The sequence below is a fragment of the Neovison vison genome, chromosome 2 (genome assembly GCF_020171115.1).
Source record: "Neovison vison isolate M4711 chromosome 2, ASM_NN_V1, whole genome shotgun sequence".
Taxonomy (NCBI): Eukaryota; Metazoa; Chordata; class Mammalia; order Carnivora; family Mustelidae; genus Neogale; species Neogale vison.
This window is the reverse complement of record NC_058092.1, coordinates 78,874,858-78,896,103: the sequence shown is the minus strand read 5'-3', so window position 1 is coordinate 78,896,103 and position 21,246 is coordinate 78,874,858. Positions and strand designations below refer to the sequence as shown.

Below are 21,246 nucleotides of genomic sequence, written 5' to 3'. Positions count from 1 at the left end.
CACTGAAGAAGCTAGTATGAGTATTAGAAGACAAAAGTAATAAAATCAGCAGACATTTCTCTAAAAAAGACACTTAGATGGCCAACAGACCTATGAAAAGATGCTCAACATCACTGATCAGGGAAATGCAAATAACCACAATGAGATATCATCTCACACTTGGCAGATGGCTAAAATAAAAAACTCAAAAAACAAGTTCTGATGAAGATGTGAAGAAAAAGGATCCCTTGTGTGCTCTTAGTGGGAATGCAAACTGGTGTAGCCACTGTGGAAAACAGTATGGAGGTTCCTCAAAAACTTAAAAATAGAACTACCCTATGGTCCAGTAATTGCACTACTAGTACTTACCCAAAGATTATGAAAACACTAATTTGAAGGGATACATACACCCTTATGTTTACTGCAGCATTATTTACAATAACCAAGATATGGAAGCATCCCAAGTGTCCATCTATAGATGAATGGATAAAGAAAATGTAGTACACACACACAGTAGAATATTACTCACCCGTAAGAATGAAATCTTGCCATTTACATCAACATGGATGGATCTAGAGGTTAGTGCCAAGCAAAGTGAGCCAGTCAGAGAAAGACAACTACCATATGATTTCACTCATACATAGTATTTAATAAAGAAAACAAATGAACAAAGGGGAGGAAAAAAGAGACAACCCCAAAAAATAGAATCTTAACTATTAAGAACAAAGAGAGGGTTACCAGAGGGGACGTGGGTAAAATAGATGAGGGAGATTAAGAGTACATTTACTGTGATGAGCATTGAGTAATGTATGGAATTGTTGAATTGCTATTATTATATACCTGAAACTGATAAAACAATGCATATTAACTATACTGGAATTATAATTTTTTTTAAAAAGTAAAATCAATTATATTTAAGGGACTCAGAAAATAAAAAAGATGTAAAATATGACATATACATAAAACATGAACAGGAAAAATACAGTGCTTTCAGAACTTAAGCAACCATCAAGTTAATACAAATCACTATATAATTAGGATGTTATATATGAACCTCACGGTAACCACAAACCCAAATCCTTTAAAAGATACACAGAAATTTAAAGGAATCCAAGCCTGAAACTAAAGAAAGCCATCAATCACAAGGGAAGAGATTGAAAGGAATGGACAGAGAAGAACTATAAAAACCACCAGAAAACAATTAACAAAATGGCAGTAAGTCCATACCTATCTAACTTTAAATGTATATGTTCTAATGCTCCAATCAAAAGATACAGGGTGACTGATTGGATTAAAAAACCCCATCTATTATGCTGCCTACAGGAGACACCTCTCTCTGATCAAAAGACACAAACAGACTGAAAGGGATGGAAAAACTTATAACCATGCAAATGAAAGTGCAAAAAAAAAAAAAAAAAAAAAAGCCAAGAGAGGAATACCTATACAAAAGAGACTTTTTTTTTTTTTTTTTTGAGCGAGGAGAAGGTCAGAGGGAGAAGCAGACTCCCCGTGGAGCTGGGAGCCTGATGTGGGACTCGATCCCAGGACTCCGGGATCATGACCTGAGCTGAAGGCAGTTGTCCAACCAACTGAGCCACCCAGGCGTCCCACAAAAGAGACTTTATTTTTTTTTTTTAAAGATTTTATTTATTTATTTGAGAGAGACAGTGAGAGAGAGCATGAGCGAGGAGAAGGTCAGAGAGCGAAGCAGACTCCCCATGGAGCTGGGAGCCTGATGTGGGACTCGATCCCGGGACTCCAGGATCACGCCCTGAGCCGAAGGCAGTCGTCCAACCAACTGCGCCACCCAGGCGTCCCCAAAAGAGACTTTAAGACAAAGACTGTAGTAAGAGACAAAGGGGATTACATGGTGGTAAAGGGATCAATCCAACTAAAGGATATAACAATTGGAGATGTCTATGCACCCAACACAGGAACACCTAAATAAAGCAAATATTAACAGACATAAAGGGAGAAAATAACAGTAATACAAAAACAGCAGAGGACTTTAACATCACACTTACATCAATGGATAGATCATCCAGACAGAAAATCAGTAAGGAAACAGTGGCTTGGAATGATACATTAGACCAGATGGACTTAAGAGATATACCTAGAATATTTCATTCCAAAGCAGCAGAATATACATTCTTTCCAAGTGCACACAGAACACACTCCAGAACAGATCACATGTTAAGCCATAAAGTGAATCTCAATAAGTTTAATTAAAGATTTCAGTTATATCAAGCATCTTTTCCAACCACAATCCTATGAAACCAGGACTCAAATACCAGAAAAAAAAGTCTGGAAAGACCACAAACATAGGGAGGATAAACAACAGGCTCCTAAACAACAAACAGGTCAACCAAGAAATCAAAGAGGAAATTAAAAAATACAGGGAGATGAACATTGGGGAGGGTATGTGCTTTTTGGGTAAATTGGAAGGGGAGGTGAACCATGAGAGACTATGGACTCTGAAACACAATCTGAGGGGTTTGAAGTGGTGGGGGGGGTGGGAGGTTGGGGTACCAGGTGGTGGGTATTATAGAGGGCACGGCTTGCATGGAGCACTGGGTGTGGTGAAAAAATAATGAATACTGTTTTTCTGAAAATAAATAAATTGGGAAAAAAAAATCTTAAAAAAAAATACAGGGAGATGAATGGAAATGAAAACACAATAGTCCAAATTCTTTGGAATGCAACAAAAGCAGTTCTAAGAGGGAAGTTTACAGTGATACAGGGCTACCAAGACACAAGAAAAATCTCAAACAATCAAACCTTAGCCCTAAAAGAATTAGGAAAAGAAAACTAAATGAAGCCCAAAATTAGTAGAAGGAAGGAGACAATAAATAAAGACCAGAGCAGGATTAAATGAAATTGAGACTTAAAAAAAAAAAAAAGGAAAAAATAATCAATGGAAACTAAGACATGCATCTATGAAGAAATAAATAAAATTGATAATCCTCCAGCCAGATTCATCAAAAGAAAAAAGAAGACTCAAATAAGTAAAATCAGGAATGAATGAGAAAAATAGGCAACATGGAAATACAAAGGATTTTAAGAAGCTGGTATGAAAAATTATATGCCAATAAATGAGACAACCTTGAAGAAATGGATAATTTTCTAGAAATATACAATCTTCCAAAAAAGTGGAAGAAATTCAAAATGTGAACACACTAATTACTAGTAACAAAACTAAATGGAGTAATCAGAAATCTCTCAGTAACAAAAGTCCAGGACTAGATAGCTTTACAGGTGAATTCTACAAACATTTAAATAAGAGTTAGTAAGTGCTCATTTCAAATGATTCCAAAAAACAGGAAGAAAGAAAACTTCCAAATTCATTCTATGAAGCCAGCTTTACCCTACTACCGAAACTAGACAAAGACACTAAATAAAAAGAAATGTACAGGCCAGTATGTCTGATGAACATGGATGCAAAAATCTAAAAGGCAATCTACTGAATGGGAGAAGATATTTGCAAAGGTTATATTATATTATATTATATTATGCAAAGGTTATATTATTATGTTATACTGATAAAGGGTTAACATTCAAAACATATGAAGAACTTATACAACTCAACACCAAAAACAAAACAGACAATCTGATTTACATATGGGCAGAGGACCTAAAGACAAATCCTTATGAAGAAGAACTACAGATGGCCAACAGGCAGATGAAAAGATGCTCAACATCACAATCATCAAGGAAATACGAATCTAAACTACAAAAAGATACTACCTTACACTTGTCAGATTAGCTAGAATCAAAAAGACAAAAATAACAAGCACTGGTGAGGATGTGGAGAAAAAGGAACCCTCATGAACTATTTGGTGCAATGTAAATTGGTTACAGCCACTGGGGAAAACAGTATGGAGGTTCTTAAAAAACAAAAAATAGAAATTCCATATAATCCAGTAATTCCACTACTGGGTATTTACCCAAAGAAAACAAAAACACTATTTCAAAAAGAGGTATGTTCTTGTATGTTTACCACACCATTATTTATAATAGCTAAGGTAAGATAGGGAAGCAACCCAAGGGTCCACTAACAGATAATAAAATTGGGTATGTGTTTATATACACACATGCACCATGGATTATTCCTCGGCCATAAAAAAATGAGAGTTTGACATCTGCAACAAAATGGATGGATCTAGAAGACACTGAACTGAGAAGAAAAAGAGAAAAATAAGTACTGTGTAATTTCACTTACATTTGGGAATCAAAAACACAAAACAGGGGTGCCTGGGTGGCTCAGCTGGTTAAGCATCTGCCTGCGACTTAGGTCATGATCCCAGGGTCCTGAGATAGAGCCCTGCATCTGGCTCCCTGCTCTGTGGGGAGCCTGCTTCTCCCAGTCCCTCTGTCTGCCACTCCCCCTGTTTGTGCTTGCTTGCTCTCTCTGCATCAAATAAATAAATAAATCTTTAAAAAAACAAAACAAAACCCAAAGACTCAAAAAAGCAGAAACAGAGCCATAAAGACAGAGAACAAACTGGCGGTTGCGAGAGGGGAGGGGTGAGGGCAAGTGGGATACAATAGGTCAGCCATAGGGATAAAAGGTACAACACAGGGAATATAGTTCACGGTGTTGTAATAGGCGTAGTGTGGTTAACAGATGGGAGCTACAATTGTGGTGAGGATAGCAATGTATAGAGCTGCTGAATCACTATGTTGTACAACGGAAACTAACTTAACATTGTATGTCAACGAAACTTCAATAAAAACATAAATACAAAGAAAAGATTTATATGATCTAAGAAAACAGACTCGATCCTTAGTGTAGTGATTTGGTCCCTTTACACAAGACTGCAAATAACTACCTCAATGATCTTGAAGGAGGGGGATTCTACACTTCTGTGTATAGCATGTTGCAATGGATAACAAACTTGAAATTCTAGCCATTGTTCCTCCTATATAAACTAAACGTCTCTTTCAGAGTTTTATTTTCTCCATCATGGAACTTTTTGTGGGGCAGGCTTTTAAAATTTTTCCTTCATATTCTTGAAAACAGTTTTCAGTTAATTTCAAGTCCTTTAATCTTTCCTCATAAATGCCATCTGACTGTTCCTTATTCAGACTGGTATTCTTTCCTAAACCCCCTTCTAGGTTCTCCTTTTCCTAAAATGTACTGCCTCCCGAATATCTATATTGTCCTAATTAATTACTTCAAAACAATAACATACTTCCCACCTCACAGAAAGATACCACAAAATAAAATCTTTCATGTCTCTGCTGTCTCTGATGTACTATCTCAGGATCTTATCAAACACCCTCCTCCCCCCTTTTTTTGTTTAACTGACTCCGAGACTCCTCCTTTCTTCTTAACTCCTTATCTGTACACTTTAACTTTTTCATTAAGGAATTCCCATTCTATTACATACTGAAAGGGATTCAAGCCTCTATTTTAGTCCTGAAACTTGTTAATACTGAATACTAAAGAAAGCCACAATAAACAAAAAATAAAGCTCCGAAAACTACTTCTACTTGAATAAACAGTAATACACTCCAGTTGGTATTCATGTGTTTTATGTAGGAAATACCTTTAAAATAATGAACAGAAAATGTGATTGGCCATGAGTAAAAACAAAAGACTTTTATGTTTCAATTATTTCTTTCAAGTGCTTTTAAGTAAGAATAAAAACCTCTGGAGGTGACACTACAAATATGGCTTCCCACAACCTGTATGCTGGAGATTATAATTAGAAAAAAAACGACCTAATTCCTTGCAATGTAGAAATCACACATAAGAAAGGAAACTTCTCATTAAAACTCCGCCAAGTCAAATCTCTACTCTGAAAAGGCAGGCAGCCTTATATAACTGGTTCTTTGCCATATGGTAAATGGTATGACAACAAAAGCAAAAAGCCAAGTGCCAAACTGCATCTTATTGATAAGACTATTATTTAGCAGACTGCTCCACACATGCTTCACCTCAGAAGGAGAGAATGCCAGTCAGGTTAGGACAAGTACCTTCCATTTGTTTTGACTGAGCTATCAAACATCTGGTTAACAGGAATTATGCACAGTAGTGAGAGGACTTTCACAGTTTGACAGCTGAAACAAGGAGAGATTTCCAATTAAAAAGTGGCAGTTAAAAAACCCCCATATTATATCCAAGGTTTCAGAGCTGTACAAACACTTACGTCTGCGGAGTCACCTGTAAGTGTGTGTGCGGTGTGTACCCCATCAACTGTGAAAGCTATAGAAAGAGAGCCGTGGTGTAGCGAGCAAGTGGATGACACATCCTGTAGTGTGATCATAGTCAGTCAGGAAGCCAGATTTTTATATGGCCTTCCCTATTGTGGTCCCTACTGCTTTGCTCATTGCACTCATTCCTCCTGGAGAATACATACTGTGGCTTCTGGAACACCAGAAATCAGTCCAGTCCAAGTTATCCTTTCCTGAATAATCTGGGTGATATGTGTGAAGATCACGTAGGCACTTGCCTGAAATGATATAGCCTAGATATCCTTCAACTTTACCCTCAAAACTAGAAGAAAAGCAACAACTCTTAGAGTTTCCTGAGTCTTTATTGTTGATTTCCAAACTCACAGAATAAAAAATGGTAGGCTGTTGTAAAATGACACTGACTGATACTCTCAAAGTCAACACAGCCTCAAGAGAAGAGCTGTGAGAACATCTATGTGAATAAATGTCACCAGAAAGCATGCTTCTCTTTGGTTTGGGGTTGGAGGAAGGGACAGGAAGTGAAAAGCCACATACTTTTCTGTACCTATCAGATTTGAGAAATTACTGGGTTCACACAGAGTTCTGTTGCAGTAGGGAAACCTGTTCTGCTGATTACCGTGCATAAAGGTGATGAACATGCAGAGACTGCTAAAAGATAATGCTGGGCTTTAAAGAAATTCTTAAACACTCACTCATCCTTCAGAAGCTAGTGCTGGGAAGGAGAAGGTAAGCAGCATGCACCAGCACTAGGCTTGTCACTTTAGCAGTTAGAACAGATACTACAATACCTGACACTTGGGGGGCTTCGAAGAAAACAAAACGAAAAAAGTCTTCTAGGACAGATGAAGTATTTTTCCTAATAATGGCCTGGCTAAGTGCAGACTCTAAAAGCTGAGGTTTACCTCCATAGTCTTCTTTTATAAGGCTATTCCACCACTTAATTTCCTTAAGCGGGATTTAGTTTCAATCTATCCACCAAGTTTCCTTCTGACAGCTGACGTATCTGAGGCTTTGGACAGGGTAAGGGATTTATCCAGGGTCACAGTGGCTAAGAACAGTGCTAAAAATGGACACCTTTATCACAAAGGCATCTTGCTTACCAATGAAGTCTCATTACTCCTTCCTTCCTGCAGTAACAATTGTTACTTCACCCATATTTTATCTTCTAAAAATGAGTTGGGATTTCTCCTTCTTCTCTACAAGAACAAATGCTAAATGATAAAGGATTCAATCAGAATACCTCTGTCTGTACATACACACACTCAAAACTGAAACAAAAGAGACCAGTATGTAACACAATGGGTCAAAATGTCATCTATTTTCAGAAATTTGAGGGTTCACACAAACCCAAGACATTTTGCAAAATGCATATCTCTGATTTAAAAAAATTTTTTCTATTATAAGCTTTGAAAAGGAATTTTATCTACTTCAGCGCTCCTTAGCACATAAGTAATGAGGATTTCATGTTCAACGTAACTCTTTTTCCACCTTGCCTGTTTTTTACTGGGGAGAATGAAGAATATTCAACTCTGTCAGTGATTCTCTAAAAACATTTGTGTAATCTGTGGCCCCTGGCTTCATCCCTGAAGTAACAAAATACACCTGAGCAGTAGTTCTGATTATGTGTTATACCTGTTACCTACAGGGAAAGAACCAAAAAAGCCACTCTGAGGAAGAGTTTTTCTTTTTCCACCTATTAACATGGACTGGCTCATGTGCACAGGTAACTAGCTCGTGGCACTTTCGTAAGCTGCTGTTGATGCTGTTTTTATGTAGAAGGTAAACACGGTTTTACAACTGACAAGGAATTCAGATACTTTAATAGGGGTGGTGGGTGGCTTTCTAAATTGGAGTAAATGAATTTGTTTCCCTTGAAGAAATGCCAGTTGTTTTCCCAGCTGTTCCCTTTGTGGCAGGATCTCAACCACTGAGTCAAACATATGAAGCTTCAGTGATTTCCAAGTTTGTCAAAAGATTTTTTTTTTCCTTTATGAGACTAATTTGTTGGTCTTTAACCTTTCTGTGAAGTTGCCGTAAGTGTGAACTCCAAGGTTTGGCTTTGTGACTGATGTGACTTTCTTAAGGTCACACAGTCAGTAAGAGATGAGCAAATAACCCAGAAGTACTCCCACTAGTCCACACTTCTAACCACTTATACCACACAAGTTCACATGTCTGATTCATTTAAGAACTGAGTATACCTTACAATTTCAAAGGCCCACTTGTATATGTTCTTCAAATAATTTCTGAAATCTATGACTGCAAAATAAAATGTGCTAATGAAAACTGACAAGTCTGTTGTTCATAATCAATCTTTTCTCTATGACAGCCAAAAAGTACCTTCCAACACCATTAACCAATGAAGACTTTAGAAGAAAGCTAAGAACTGTCTTAAAACAAGCAAATCCTAGCAGACATAACTAAGCCAACTGATTTAGCAAAGCTCTGGTACACTAGTAATTGCTCTGGAATTAAGGATAGTGGTTCTCAATTCTGTCTGTACAAATTACAATCACTTGTGGAACTTAAAGACTACATATGTCCACCAGACCAATGAATTAAAATCTCTGAGTCAGGAATTGATATTTTTTAAAAACTTCCTATGTGATTCCAATGTACAATGAGTGTTGTACTGTAAATTTCTCAACAGAATAAATTTGAGTAATTCTGATTATATGTTATACCTGTTACCTACATGTTATACCTGTTACCTACACATTTCAAAGAAACCAAATAGCAAAGGAAATGAAATCTTTGCATAAACAGCTAGGTAAGAAAACTGAAGGTAGCAGAGTCTCAAAGAATAGTCTCATCTATAGGAATTTATTCAAGGAAGTAATTGTTTCTACCTGAGAGGCTAAGGAACACTTCTAAGGAGGCAGTGACATTTGAACTGGGCCCTCCAGGCTAGGACAGACAGATATGAAAAGGTAATTGGCATTTTTTTTTTTAAAGATGTTATTTATTTATTTGAGAGAGAACAAGAGAAAGCACAAGAGAGGGGAAGGTCAGAGGGAGAAGCAGACTCTCTGCTGAGCAGGGAGCCTGACACGGGACTCGGTCCTGGGACTCCATTCTGGGACTCCAGGATCATGACTGGAGCCAAAGGCAGTTGCTTAACCAACTGAGCCACCAAGGTGCCCTGCAACTCGCATTTTAAACACAGTTCAGAGTGCTAACCAAGATGTCTGTAGAGGTAAACAGTGGACACAATGTAAGAAAACAAGAGACCAAGTTGGAGATGCAGGTTGGGACCACTTTAAGAGAGCCTTCCATTTCAAGCAACATGACATAGTAGGAAGTGGGGCATCACGAGGTTTCTGGCCTAATCAGGATTAAGCTTTAGTGAGATTATTGTTAAAGCTGGAGGAAGGATGGACTAGTTGAAGGAAGAGACACCTGGCAAGGAGAACTGTTTGGGAAGGCTCTGACAGCTGCAGTCTAGGCAAGTCCTGAAAGCCTAATGTAGGTTAGCAGCACTGGGAAAGGAGACAGACCACTGGGTAAGGGAAGTTACAAAGGCAGGACTCAGCATTGACTTGATAGGGGGGATAAAGACAAGAGAAGCATTAAGGACAAGTCGGCTTTAAACTCTGGGTAATTAGGAAGAGGGAGATGGCACCAAAAGAAATAGAGGACTTTTCAAAGATGAACTCAACCTCAGATATGAGACTTTGAATTGCTTGAGCAATACCCAAATGGAGATGTCCAAGAAAAAATAAAGTTTTGTCTGCAACCTAAGAGAAATATCAGAGCTGAAGGTACAACTTTGGGAAGAGAGACACAAGAAATGTTTGATTGGGATGACTAATTTCCTTCCTAAGATAAATCCATGATCCTTTACCAGTTATATTTGTGCTGATTTCTTGAACTAATCTCTTACCAGCTCTCCTCTGGATCTCTTGCTTCCTTGTCTTTGCTTTCTTATTCACGACGACTACAAGCTGAGATCAATGTTACAACCAGCTTTCTCCACAGGGATATAGCAGGATGGCTGAAGAGCCCTGGGTGGAGGGGAGATCACCACCATTACAAATCCATGATCTTTGGCCTCTTCTGGGGCACCCAGGGTCACTTGTCAATATTCTCTGGCCCTGGAATAAAGCCTTGTCCAGATCCTTTTAATGACTACTCTGTTATCAATATTTTCACTCTCTACCCAACCACCATCTCTTTACTCTTAGAATACAACTCATACCCTACTTCAGGAAAACTGAAGTTGTCAGGCATGATTTAAAAATCTCTCCCTTGTGGCGCCTGGGTGGCTCAGTGGGTTAAAGCCTCTGCCTTCGGCTCAGGTCATGATCTCAGGGTTCTGGGATGGAGCCCCACTTTGGGCTCTCTGCTTGGCAGGGAGTCTGCTTCCCTATCTCCCCCCCCCCCCACCCGGTCTCTGCCTACTTGTGATCTCTGTCAAATAAATATGTTGGGTTCCCTGGCAGGGAGCCTGCTTCTCCCTCTCCCTCTACCGCTCCCCCTGCATGTGCTCTCTCGCTCTGTCAAATAAATAAAACCTTTTAATATAATAAAATTTAAAAAAAATTATCCCTTCTACTTACAAATTTATAGCCACATTATTCTTCACTTATTTTCTTTCAGTCTCAGATGATATAGTTCTCTCCTGTTCAAGCTATTCCATCTGACAGTGACCATGGTCCCATTTTGTTGTGCCTCCCCTGGGACCCTGTTCCATTGTATATATCTACCCCTCCACCTCATTCTCAATTTCAGATTATTTTTTCTTTACTGGCTCCTTCTCCAGACCCTTTTTTTTTTTTTTTTAAAGATTTTATTTATTGACAGAGAGAGAGAGAGAGAGACAGTGAGAGAGGGAACACAAACAAGGGGAAGGGAGAGGGAGAAGCAGGCTTCCCGCCGAGCAGAGAGCCCGATGCGGGGCTCGATCCCAGGACCCTGGGATCATGACCCGAGCCGAAGGCAGATGCTTAACAACTGAGCCACCCAGGTGCCCCACTCCAGGCCCTTTTAACATGCTTAAGTGTCTTTTCAAAACAAACTGTTCAGTCTCTTTCCTACTCTTATGATTAAGTTTCTCAACAGAGAATTCTACATTTGCTGACTCTACTTCCTCATCTTAATCTCAGATATAAGAGTTTATACATTCCTTCCAACTATATAAGAACTTTTTCTTTTTTCCAAATGTGCATTTTTCCCCCCCCTTGAGGAAAGAATATGTATCTTAATTCCTTTTATTTATTTATTTTTAAAGATTTAAAAAAGTTATTTGTCAGAGAGAGCAAGTGTGAGGGAGCACAAGCAGGGGGAGCAGCAGGCAGAGGGAGAAGCAGGTTCCCTGCTGAATAAGGAGACTGACGTGGGACTTGATCCCAGGACCCTTAACCAACTGAGCCACTTAACCAACTGAGCCACCCACGCATTCCTTTACTTCTACTTTTAATGTACAGTTGACCCCTGAACAACATGGGTTTAAACTACATGGGTCTACTTTAAAAAAAAAATATATAGTACAGTACTATATTTTTGTTCCAAATGATTTTCTTGATAACTTACTTTATTCTAATAATATAGTATATATACAGTATATACATATAACATACAAATGATGTGTTTAATCATCTGTTTATGTTATTGGTGAGGCTTCCAGTCAACAGCAGGCTATTAGTAAAGTTTAGGGAGAGTCAAAAGTTACATGTGGATTTTTGACTGTAGGGGGGAGGTCAGAGGTCAGAGTCCCAGCCCCCATGATATTCAAGGGTCAACTGCATAACCATGTATCTTAATGTATAACCTTAGTTGCAGAGAATTAGTGGCATTTAATTTTATAGTTTTGGGAACTAGGAACATGTGAAAGGTGTGTATATCTCAGTTTTCAGATGAACATTTTTCCCTGCAATGAAACTGTAAGAATACTAGTTATAACCCAGTAACTGTTTTATTCTTAGGAAACATTTTTGCATTGTAGCTGGTTGGCCAATCACTGTAATTAAAAACCTCCATATGACAAACAATATCATAATGTGGGGGCTGAAAAACTCAATGGAAAGAAAAATCTGTAAATAAATGGAACTCTGAAATAGTACAGGTAATTCAGTTATTATAACATGATTTCATTTCCAGTAACTGCAGGTGTTCACAAAGCAGTTTGTAGTAGTTTCCCAAGTACTTTTGCTCCACTGGAATTTTCAGTATTAAGCCTTGTGTATATTTTAATATGTCTCGTCCTTTAAGGCAAGAGTATACCTTTTCTGGCTGTACTAAAACGACAGAAAGCCAACTCTCAAACTCCTCATTTAAAATGGACAGTGGAACAACACAAACAGCAATAACAAAATATCAAGCCTTGTTTTACCCTTTGGCCTAAAATCTTCTCTAAAGCTATGTAAAAATATTTAGACAAGGAGTAAAACAGAAGCATTTGAATTTTGCCTCCAAGAACTATGTGACTTTACAGTTAACTAGAACATAAGAATGAGAAAAGTCAGTGGCAGGAAGAATACTGAAGAGGTGTTAAGTCTCTATAATAAACAATCTAAACGGAAGTGTTTGAATAGAGGAAAAACACACTAGGCAATTAGGATTTTGAACTTAACAAATGCTTAATACACATGGGAATAATTTTTTAAAAAAATATTTTTATTTTTATTTATTTGACAGAGAGAGATCACAAGTAGTCAGACAGGCAGGCAGAGAGAGGGGAGGGGAAGAAGCAGGCTCCCTGCAGAGCAGAGAGCCCAATGATGTGGGGCTCCATCCCAGCACCCTGGGATCGTGATCTGAGCCGAAGGCAGAGGCTTTAACCCACTGAGCCACCCAGGCGCCCTGGGAATCATTTTTTCTCCTTAAAACTTTTATTCAACTTTGCAAGACTAGTTAATAAAATACATCCATAAAACTAGTTAAGGAAGAGTTTGCCTCTAGAGTAAAATTTTCCATTAGGACCCATTAATATTTGATAAATGCTTCCAATTCAACGAACAAATACCAACATGTAAAACATTTAAAGAATTCTCCAGAATACTGTCTGTGATGCACCAGATAAATAAAATATTTGGCACAATACCATATATACTCGGTAATTAATTGCTCTTTAACCAATTCTTCTATTTTATCAGTCCACAGAAGATAAAAGATTAAGTCCATGGAAGGTAAAAGAAAAGCAGTATTTGGAATCAAGTTTTTAAATCAAAGAAACTTTTAAAAAATTTAAATAGTCACTAATTTTATAATTACAGGAGTTAAAAAACAATCTCGCATTTACATCTAGCTTTAACTGTTTTTCATTAATTTTATTAAAGATTTTATAACAATCTATTTGCAAAAAAGCAATGCCAGATTTGGTTAAAAGTAGTGATCCTTTTTAGGCTAGTCACACCCTTATCAGACCATACCCACCCTGGAAAATATGAATCATTACAGAGACACAAGGTCACTGTCCTTCCTTTCACTCATTATAGTAAGCAACGATTTTTTTTCCTTTGCAAAGCAATTTTACCTGTGCTACCAATTCTATGTTTAAGTCCATAACATCAACAATAATTTACCCAAGTTGTTCCTATCCATTCACTTGATTTATTCTATAAGAAACGATTTTTAAAAATTGTTTATTTATTTGAAACAGAGAGAGAGAAAGAAAGAGTGCAGGTAATGGGCAGAGGCAGAGGGAGAAGCAGGCTCCCTGCTGAGCAGGGAGCACAATGTGGGAGCTGGGTCCTAGGACCCTGGGATCATGACCTGAACTGAAGGTAGACGCTTAACTAAGCCACCCAGGTGCCCCTAATTTATTCTATAAATACTGAGTATTTTACTTACTAAGTGCCAGACTGAGTGTTTGGCACTAGGGAGACAAAAGTAATCTAGACAATGCCCTTGGCTGAAGGAGATTATGTTTTGGTAAGGAAATAGTTTCAAATTCACCTCACTTACTGTAGACATCTTTCCTGAGTTAGTACTGTTTATGCATTGTCCAACTGCAATTTCTAGAAGAATGGGTAGCCTCTTATTTTCATGTAAAAGTGTGTGTGTATGTATGTATGAAGTACATGCATATGGCCCTAGGAATGATTTGTGGGTCATGAAAAATGAGAAGGAAGGGAAGGTAAAAATCATGAATATGAAAAAAAGTTAGTCACTGGAATGAAAAATAGTGGGTGCATATAGGTTAAGCTTAGAAATGCTGTCTTACACTTAATTCTCTTAAGACCTGCAGTGGAGCAGGGTAAGAATCAATCAGAGTCAGTAATAAAGCAATAATACTAACATGGATTTTTGGAAGGAGAAATACACAAGGCTTGGTTCATTCACTTTTGAAATTAAGTAAAGAAGGCAAAATGTTAGCAAATAATACATTCAAGGCAAGGAGAGAGAAACATGTGGAGGAAACAGTGGGAAAGAGAGGTGGGTGACAAGGGTTAGAAAAGAAAAATTAATAGGCAAATTTACCTTTGATGACATTCCCAGTTTCTTCATGGGCCTTATCCTGCCAGTTACCCTGTATCTTTTTAGTACTCCCAAGTACTCTACCTAACATTTCCTTGCTCCCTGCCACCAAGAAGCCTAAGCCTCCACTATCTTGAGAAGTCTTCTGAAGATTTACCATGTCATATCGGGTTATAATTGCTTCCCTCTCCTCTTCTGCCAACCATATGGAGTGGTCAACATATGCTATGTATAGTATCTTCACAACTGTCTATTGCAATAGTCCTTGCAATTTGGTCTCCATGCCTATCATCCTAAAAAACTGCTTTCTTGAAGGTCACCTACAACCACCTAATTGCTGAAGCCACAGCCTTTTTTCAGACCTCATCTTTTTTCAATAGAGGATAAATACCGGGTTCTCAGAAAGGTAGTTACTACTTCTTTCTTTAACCTCATAACTGCTTTGGATTCGTTGGCAGCATTCTGGTTGGATACGTACCTTTCTGAAGTATACTGTGCCAAATAAAGTGAACATATTTTGAAGTTAGATAGTCTGAGTCCCAGGTGTAATCTTGGACAAAGTCTTGGACAAAGTCTGTTTCTTCCTCTGGGAAGTGGGACACCATTACTGGCCTTACTATATTGTGAAGATCAAGTTAAATAATGCATGTAAAGAATCTAGCAAGGTGGTGCACATAGTCGATGTTCAAAAATGTCCACTTTCCCTGTTTCTGCTTTCCTTGTAGTGCTAAGGCATCCTTGGCATGGATGCAGCTATTCCACAGGTTCTATCTCATACTGACTTGGCATTTAACACCCTCTACCTCTGCCATCTCACCATTTCAGTGCCCACTCGAGTCTAGGTCTCTCATTTTCCTTACCATTAAAAAAAAAATTTTACTTTTTTAGTAATCTTCCCGCTCAATGTGGGGCTCAAACCCAAGATCAAGAGTCACGTGCTCTTTTGACTGAGCCAGCCAGGTGTCCCCCTTATCATTTTTTTAAAAAAAGTACATTAACTTTTTATGTAAAATGTGACAAAATAATTTGTAATTGCTTTATACAAAAGCAACCACAGGAACTATAAAGCTAGTCAGGTGCGCTTCAGAGCTACATTACTTTATCAGGATCATCTTTGCTTATTTCTACCAGCATCCTTCCTCAGGGATACCTACATATCTTCCACATGGTTCTCTTAGTTGCAGTTCTTTATCCAAAGACTGGGTCCTCAGTTGTGCCTTGCTCTCCTCAATAGGTTACTTCTCTTTCCACTTCAGAGTTAAAGGAGTGAACTCCAGAAACGTGCTGATGTAACATGCAAATTCAACAAAAATCATCCAGCCAAGCGTGATTGTGGTAACAAGTAAAATAATGTCCAAGACACAAATACACAGTGAAAGATTATTCACCAAGATCTTGGCAAAGGAGTATCTTCATGAAACTCCTAGCTGGTAGAGGTCTTGCAAGTCAGTTCTAGTTCTTGGCTCCAAAGGATCTACAATGACCCCCTTTACTGTTTCTCCTCAGGTCCTTCCTTTTCCTCTCCTTACAGATGTTCCTGAGTTTCCTTCCAGCAAGCTGAATCATGGCCCCTGGGGCTAATGTCTTCCCAATGGCACTCAAGGTCCACGTTGGGGTGCTGGTCTGACTCGGCACTGGATGTGGGCAGACTCCTTACCATTCTTCAGGTCCAATTCCACATTTTTAATACCTAGTGAGGAACCACCCAAGTGGATAATCTGCCTGAACCTTTTCTATTCCTGAACAGGAAGAGCCTTGGTGCTTGTAGAGCAGGTATTAAACCAAATGTACCATCTCTTAAAATTAGTTCCTCCTACCCATTTCCATAAAGGCACCAGTATTTTCCCAGTCATCTGTCTTAATATAGGCATACTGCAGAGATATAGTGGATTTAGTCCAGACCATTGCAGTAAAATGAGTACCATAATAAAGTCAAATGAATTTTTTGGTTTCCTAGTACATACAAAAGTTTGTTTACACTATACTGTAGTCTATTATATACAATAGCACCATGTCTAAACCACCTTAATTAAGAAATAATTTTAAAATGCTATCACCTGAGCTTTCAGTGAGTTGTGATCACTGATGATGATTAATAATAATAAAATTCAAATTACTGCAAAAATTACCAAATGTGACAGAGAGACACAAAGTGAGCAAATGTTATTTGAAAATAGTGCTGAGGGGTGCCTGGGTGGCTCAGTGGGTCAAAGCCTCTGCCTTCAGCTCAGGTCATGATCCCAGGATCCTCTGCTTGGCGGGGAGCCTGCTTCCCTTCCTCCCTCTCTGCCTGCCTCTCTGCTTACTTGTGATCTCTGTCAAATAAATAAATAAAATCTTAAAAAAAAATAGTGCTGAGAGGCTTGCTCAATGTAGGGATGCCACAAACCTTAAATGTGTAAGAAACGTAATTATCTGCAAAGCACAATGTAAAGCATAATCAAATGAAGTGTGCCTGTATTCTGAAATCATTTGTTATTCCCCATCCCCCAACACACATTGCTAAATCTTGTAGATTCTGGAGTTGTAATGTCTCTTATCATCTCTCTCTCCCATTTAATTTTCTTCGTAATCATTATAGTTCACTGCCTCATTGCTCTTTGGTTAACTACCCTATCACTCCTGGAGAGTCTGAGAAATCATTTTCATAAATGTGGGCAAGAATAAGAATGCAAGAGAGTACTGAAAAGCACTGGAATCACTGACAGCAAACTAGTTCTTTAAGAAGTTTGCTAAGTAAATGGATGGATTGTCTGAGGGAGGTCTGTGAAGTTAAGGACAAAGGATAGGTTTTTCTGTTTTATTTTTTAAACTTCAAAGACAAATAAGCAGTTGTAGGCAGGAGGGAAGGAGTCAACACAGAGTGAGAAAGGATGGTTTCCTAATTAATCTCATTCATACATTAATTCACTCAATCACTGTCAGCTATTTTTTATAAATCTATAATTAGGCACAATGCTAAATAGTGGGTATATAAGGGTGAATAAAATCAGACAAAGAACCAGCCCCTAAAATCTTCAAGTTGAATGACAGAGGCAGATATTAATCAAGTAATCATACAATTAAGTATAAAACTGAAAACAAGTGTAGGAAAGGTAAGTGCACGGTGTTATCAAAGCCTATTTGTAAAGATATCTATTCTAGTCAGGGAACTCACAAAGGAAGAGAGGAAGGAAGAATATTCTGGACAGAAGGAACAACCAGTGTCCTACAGTGAGGGTGTGATGAGAAGGGCTGAAAGGAGGTCAGTGTTCTGGGAAAGAGAACAAGGTAGGGCGGTGTGAGAGGAGGCTAGAGAAGAAGGGGCTGTACTACTCAGGGCCATGTAGGCCACAAGAAGAGGTTTTTTCTTTAAGAGCAGTTGGAAGCTTGTGAAGGACTGATGAAGGACTGGTAGAAGCCAGGATCAGACGTGACTCCACTTCTCTGCAACACTAATCTCCTAAAGTACAGGTTTCATGACATTAGTAGTCTGCTCAAAACTAAAATGACTTTCACTGTCCACTGAAGTAAATTTTTCTGCCATGAAAGGATCTATCTCTATGGTAGACCCAACTTTCCAACCATTCTTTCCAGTTATTTTATTCTCTTCACCAAATCCCTTCTTTTTGCTTTTTTTCCATGTTAGAGGTACCTCCTAGAATGCCCTCATCTTTTTTTTTTTTTTTTTAAAGATTTTATTTATTTGAGAGAGAGTGAGCAGCAAGAGAGCATCCTCAAGTTGGGGGAAGGGACAGAAAGAGAGGAAGAAGCAGACTCCCCACTGAGCAGGGAGCCTGATGATGTGGGGCTCAGTTCAAGAACCCTGGGGATCATGACCTGAGCCCAAGACAGACCCTTAACTGACTGAGCCACCCAGGTGCCCTGTAAAAATAAGTTTTATAACAACTGTGCTTACAGAATCCTCTACAATTCGTGGGCCTTTTCCTCCTCACTTTTTACATTTTATTTTAGGAATAAGTCTTGTCAGTGAATTGGGATGTCTAGAAAGCTGCTCATGTGAATTTTAGCTTCTTTATTCAGTTCACATTTAAGAAAATTTTTTAAGTGGTTCTCAAATAACATTTTCCTTTTTTACTTCCCACTTTTTTTTTTTTTTTTCATTTACTGAGGAACAGATCTCAAGTGTTCCTTGATAAATCTTCTTTAAACTACATACGGTGGGACACCTGGATAGCTCAGTCAAGTGTCTGCCTTCGGCTCAAGTCATGATCCCAGCATCCTGGGATTGAGTCCCACATCAGGCTCCTTGCTTAGAGGGGAGCCCACTTCTCCCTCTGCCTGTTGCCATCCCTCTTACTCTGACAGACAAACAAACAAACTAGATATGGTATGGCAACCTGAGTTTCTTTTCTGAGATAGTCTCATCCTATTGTTAGCTAAAGGACTGATAAATACCTGACTTATAGCTCTGATTTTTCTTCTTCTTCTTTTTTTTTTTTTTTAAAGATTTTATTTTATTTATTTGACAGACAGAGATCACAAGTAGGCAGAGAGGCAGGCAGAGAGAGAGAGAGAGAGAGGAAGGGAAGTAGGCTCCCTGATAAGCAGAGAGCCCAATGCGGGACTTGATCCCAGGACCCTGGGATCATGAGCTGAGCCGAAGGCAGAGGCTTTAACCCACTGAGCCACCCAGGCGCCCTGATTTTTCTTCTATCTAAAGAGTTGGTTTAGTCTTTGTCTGTGTCTCATTCCATTAAAATCAATATAAGTAGAGCCTATATACACCAGAAAAGGAAAAGAGACCCACACTTCATTGTAACATCGTAACTATATATCATTGTAGAAGCTGGCATCTACACATTAATTGAAAAGGTTCCAAATATTTAGAAATTTTAATTAAAGCATAGACAACAGAGGTGTATTAAGTAGCTGCTACTGGTAAGGCTGTATTTTAGGCACTGTGGGGGATACAAAGACTAAACCAAGCCTCTGCACTCAAAGACTTTATAGCCTGCTGGATGTTGAGGAAAGGAGGAGGTGAATGTGTGCATAGGTAACCTCAGTAAAAAGTTAAATATATCAAATGGCAAAAAAGAAGCACAGATTATTGAGAGTTTCAAAGAAGCAAAATACCTCAACTAGAAAGATTAAAAAAAAAAAAAAAAAAAAAAAGAGGGTTTCACATAAGTGTGGTTTGTGATGGGCCCAAAGGATAGAAAGGGTTTCGAGAAATAGAAAGGAAAGAATGAGGGCATTCTGAGGTGCCTGGGCGGCTCAGTCAGTTAAGTGCCTCCCTTCTGCGTAAGTCATGATCCTGGGGTCCTGGGACTGAGCCCCACGTTAGGGCTCCCTGCTCACCAGAGTCTGCTGCTCCCCCTGCTTGTCCTCATTCTCTTTGTCGAATAAATAAACAAACAAAATCTAAAAAAGACCCCCTCAACCCCCCCCATATTTTTACATTAAAAACAATCAACATACAACATTTTATTTTGCTTTTCACCACCCTAAGTATAATGCTGAGGTACTAAATCACTCCATTGTTTCCTCTGCATCCTCAGCTTTGATGTGGAGAGCAATATAATGTCAGCTAATATAATGTCAGTCTGTAGTAGAAAGAGACTAAAGGAATCTTGAGGGATGTTCCTCCCCTTGACTTAAACGAGTACTCTGTAATCTTTTTACAGAAAGAGTGACTAGCTGTATCATTCAAAGAATTTCTTTGCCAAGCTCAATGACTAAGATCATTAAGTAATAATACTTAGGCAGAGTCACCATGGTTCTTTTTCAGTAAAATTAAACTGTTTTCTAGGCTAAATATGCTCATCCTCATTGTCTCTTTCAGTAGCCTTTTACACATTGCATTTGAATAACTGCTTACTTACAACATCTCATAGTTGAATTCACACTACTAAATTGACTTAACCTGGATATAGCCTAATCCCTCATTTTGCCAACAAGAAAAATCATGCAAAATGAGGTTAAGAAACTTGTGCAAGGCTATACTCCCTGTGCAAGGAGAAAAAAAAAAAAAGGATAAAATCCAGAATGAGACTGAATTTGGGGTTTTAAAAGCCCTTCCATGGCTAAAGGTAGTCTGTATGGTAAGGGAATTATATTTCATAAAAGTATTGTAATGATTAATAAAAATTACTGACATGCCTTTAAATTGTACTTACTTTAACCTGGACAAAAGCTAAAGTCCCCAAATCAAGAGGCATGTGAGGTTTTAACTATTAAGGACTTCCAAGAAAAATAAAGAAGAAAAGAAGAATGTACCATGAAGAAATATGTCATTATGGGCTTTCTACTTCATAGCTATTATCTAGGAAATGGAGATTAAAACTTTAATTATAAAAGACTATGCTAGCCAAATAAAATAAAATGTTTTTCTTATACCAGATGGTTTATGCCCTGATAATGTTTGTATTTAGTGCTTTAGGATTACCTATTAATAAGGAAGCAGGGATGCTTTCCATTGGTATTTCTAATTCAAAGCAAACAAGCTCTTTGTAACTCACTTCGTAGTGATATATTACACATAGGTTTGTTTAAAGGGCTGGGCTGTAGTGACTTTAAACTTTATATCTAAATCCTGCTTGTGATAGATCTCTAAGAGCAACTTTGTAGATGAGAGTTGGAAAGCTTTTCTTCATAATTGTTGCTATGTGGGCGCCTGGGTGGCTCAGTGGGTTAAGCTGCTGCCTTCGG

General features: G+C 38.3%; 1 protein-coding gene across 3 annotated transcripts in view; it reads right to left on the bottom strand.

The window, feature by feature from the left end:
• Positions 1-21,246, bottom strand: part of RPAP2 (RNA polymerase II associated protein 2) — an 83,328-nt gene that overhangs the window by 7,881 nt on the left and 54,201 nt on the right. Inside the window, exon 12 of one of the 3 annotated variants that reach the window (XM_044238680.1) lies at positions 10,004-10,181. The exons of the other annotated variants lie outside the window; for them this stretch is intronic. Coding sequence (XP_044094615.1) covers positions 10,115-10,181 — 67 coding nt within the window. The 3' untranslated portion in view covers positions 10,004-10,114. Of the gene's footprint in view, positions 1-10,003; positions 10,182-21,246 lie in introns of those variants that run through there. 3 annotated transcript variants of the gene reach the window in all.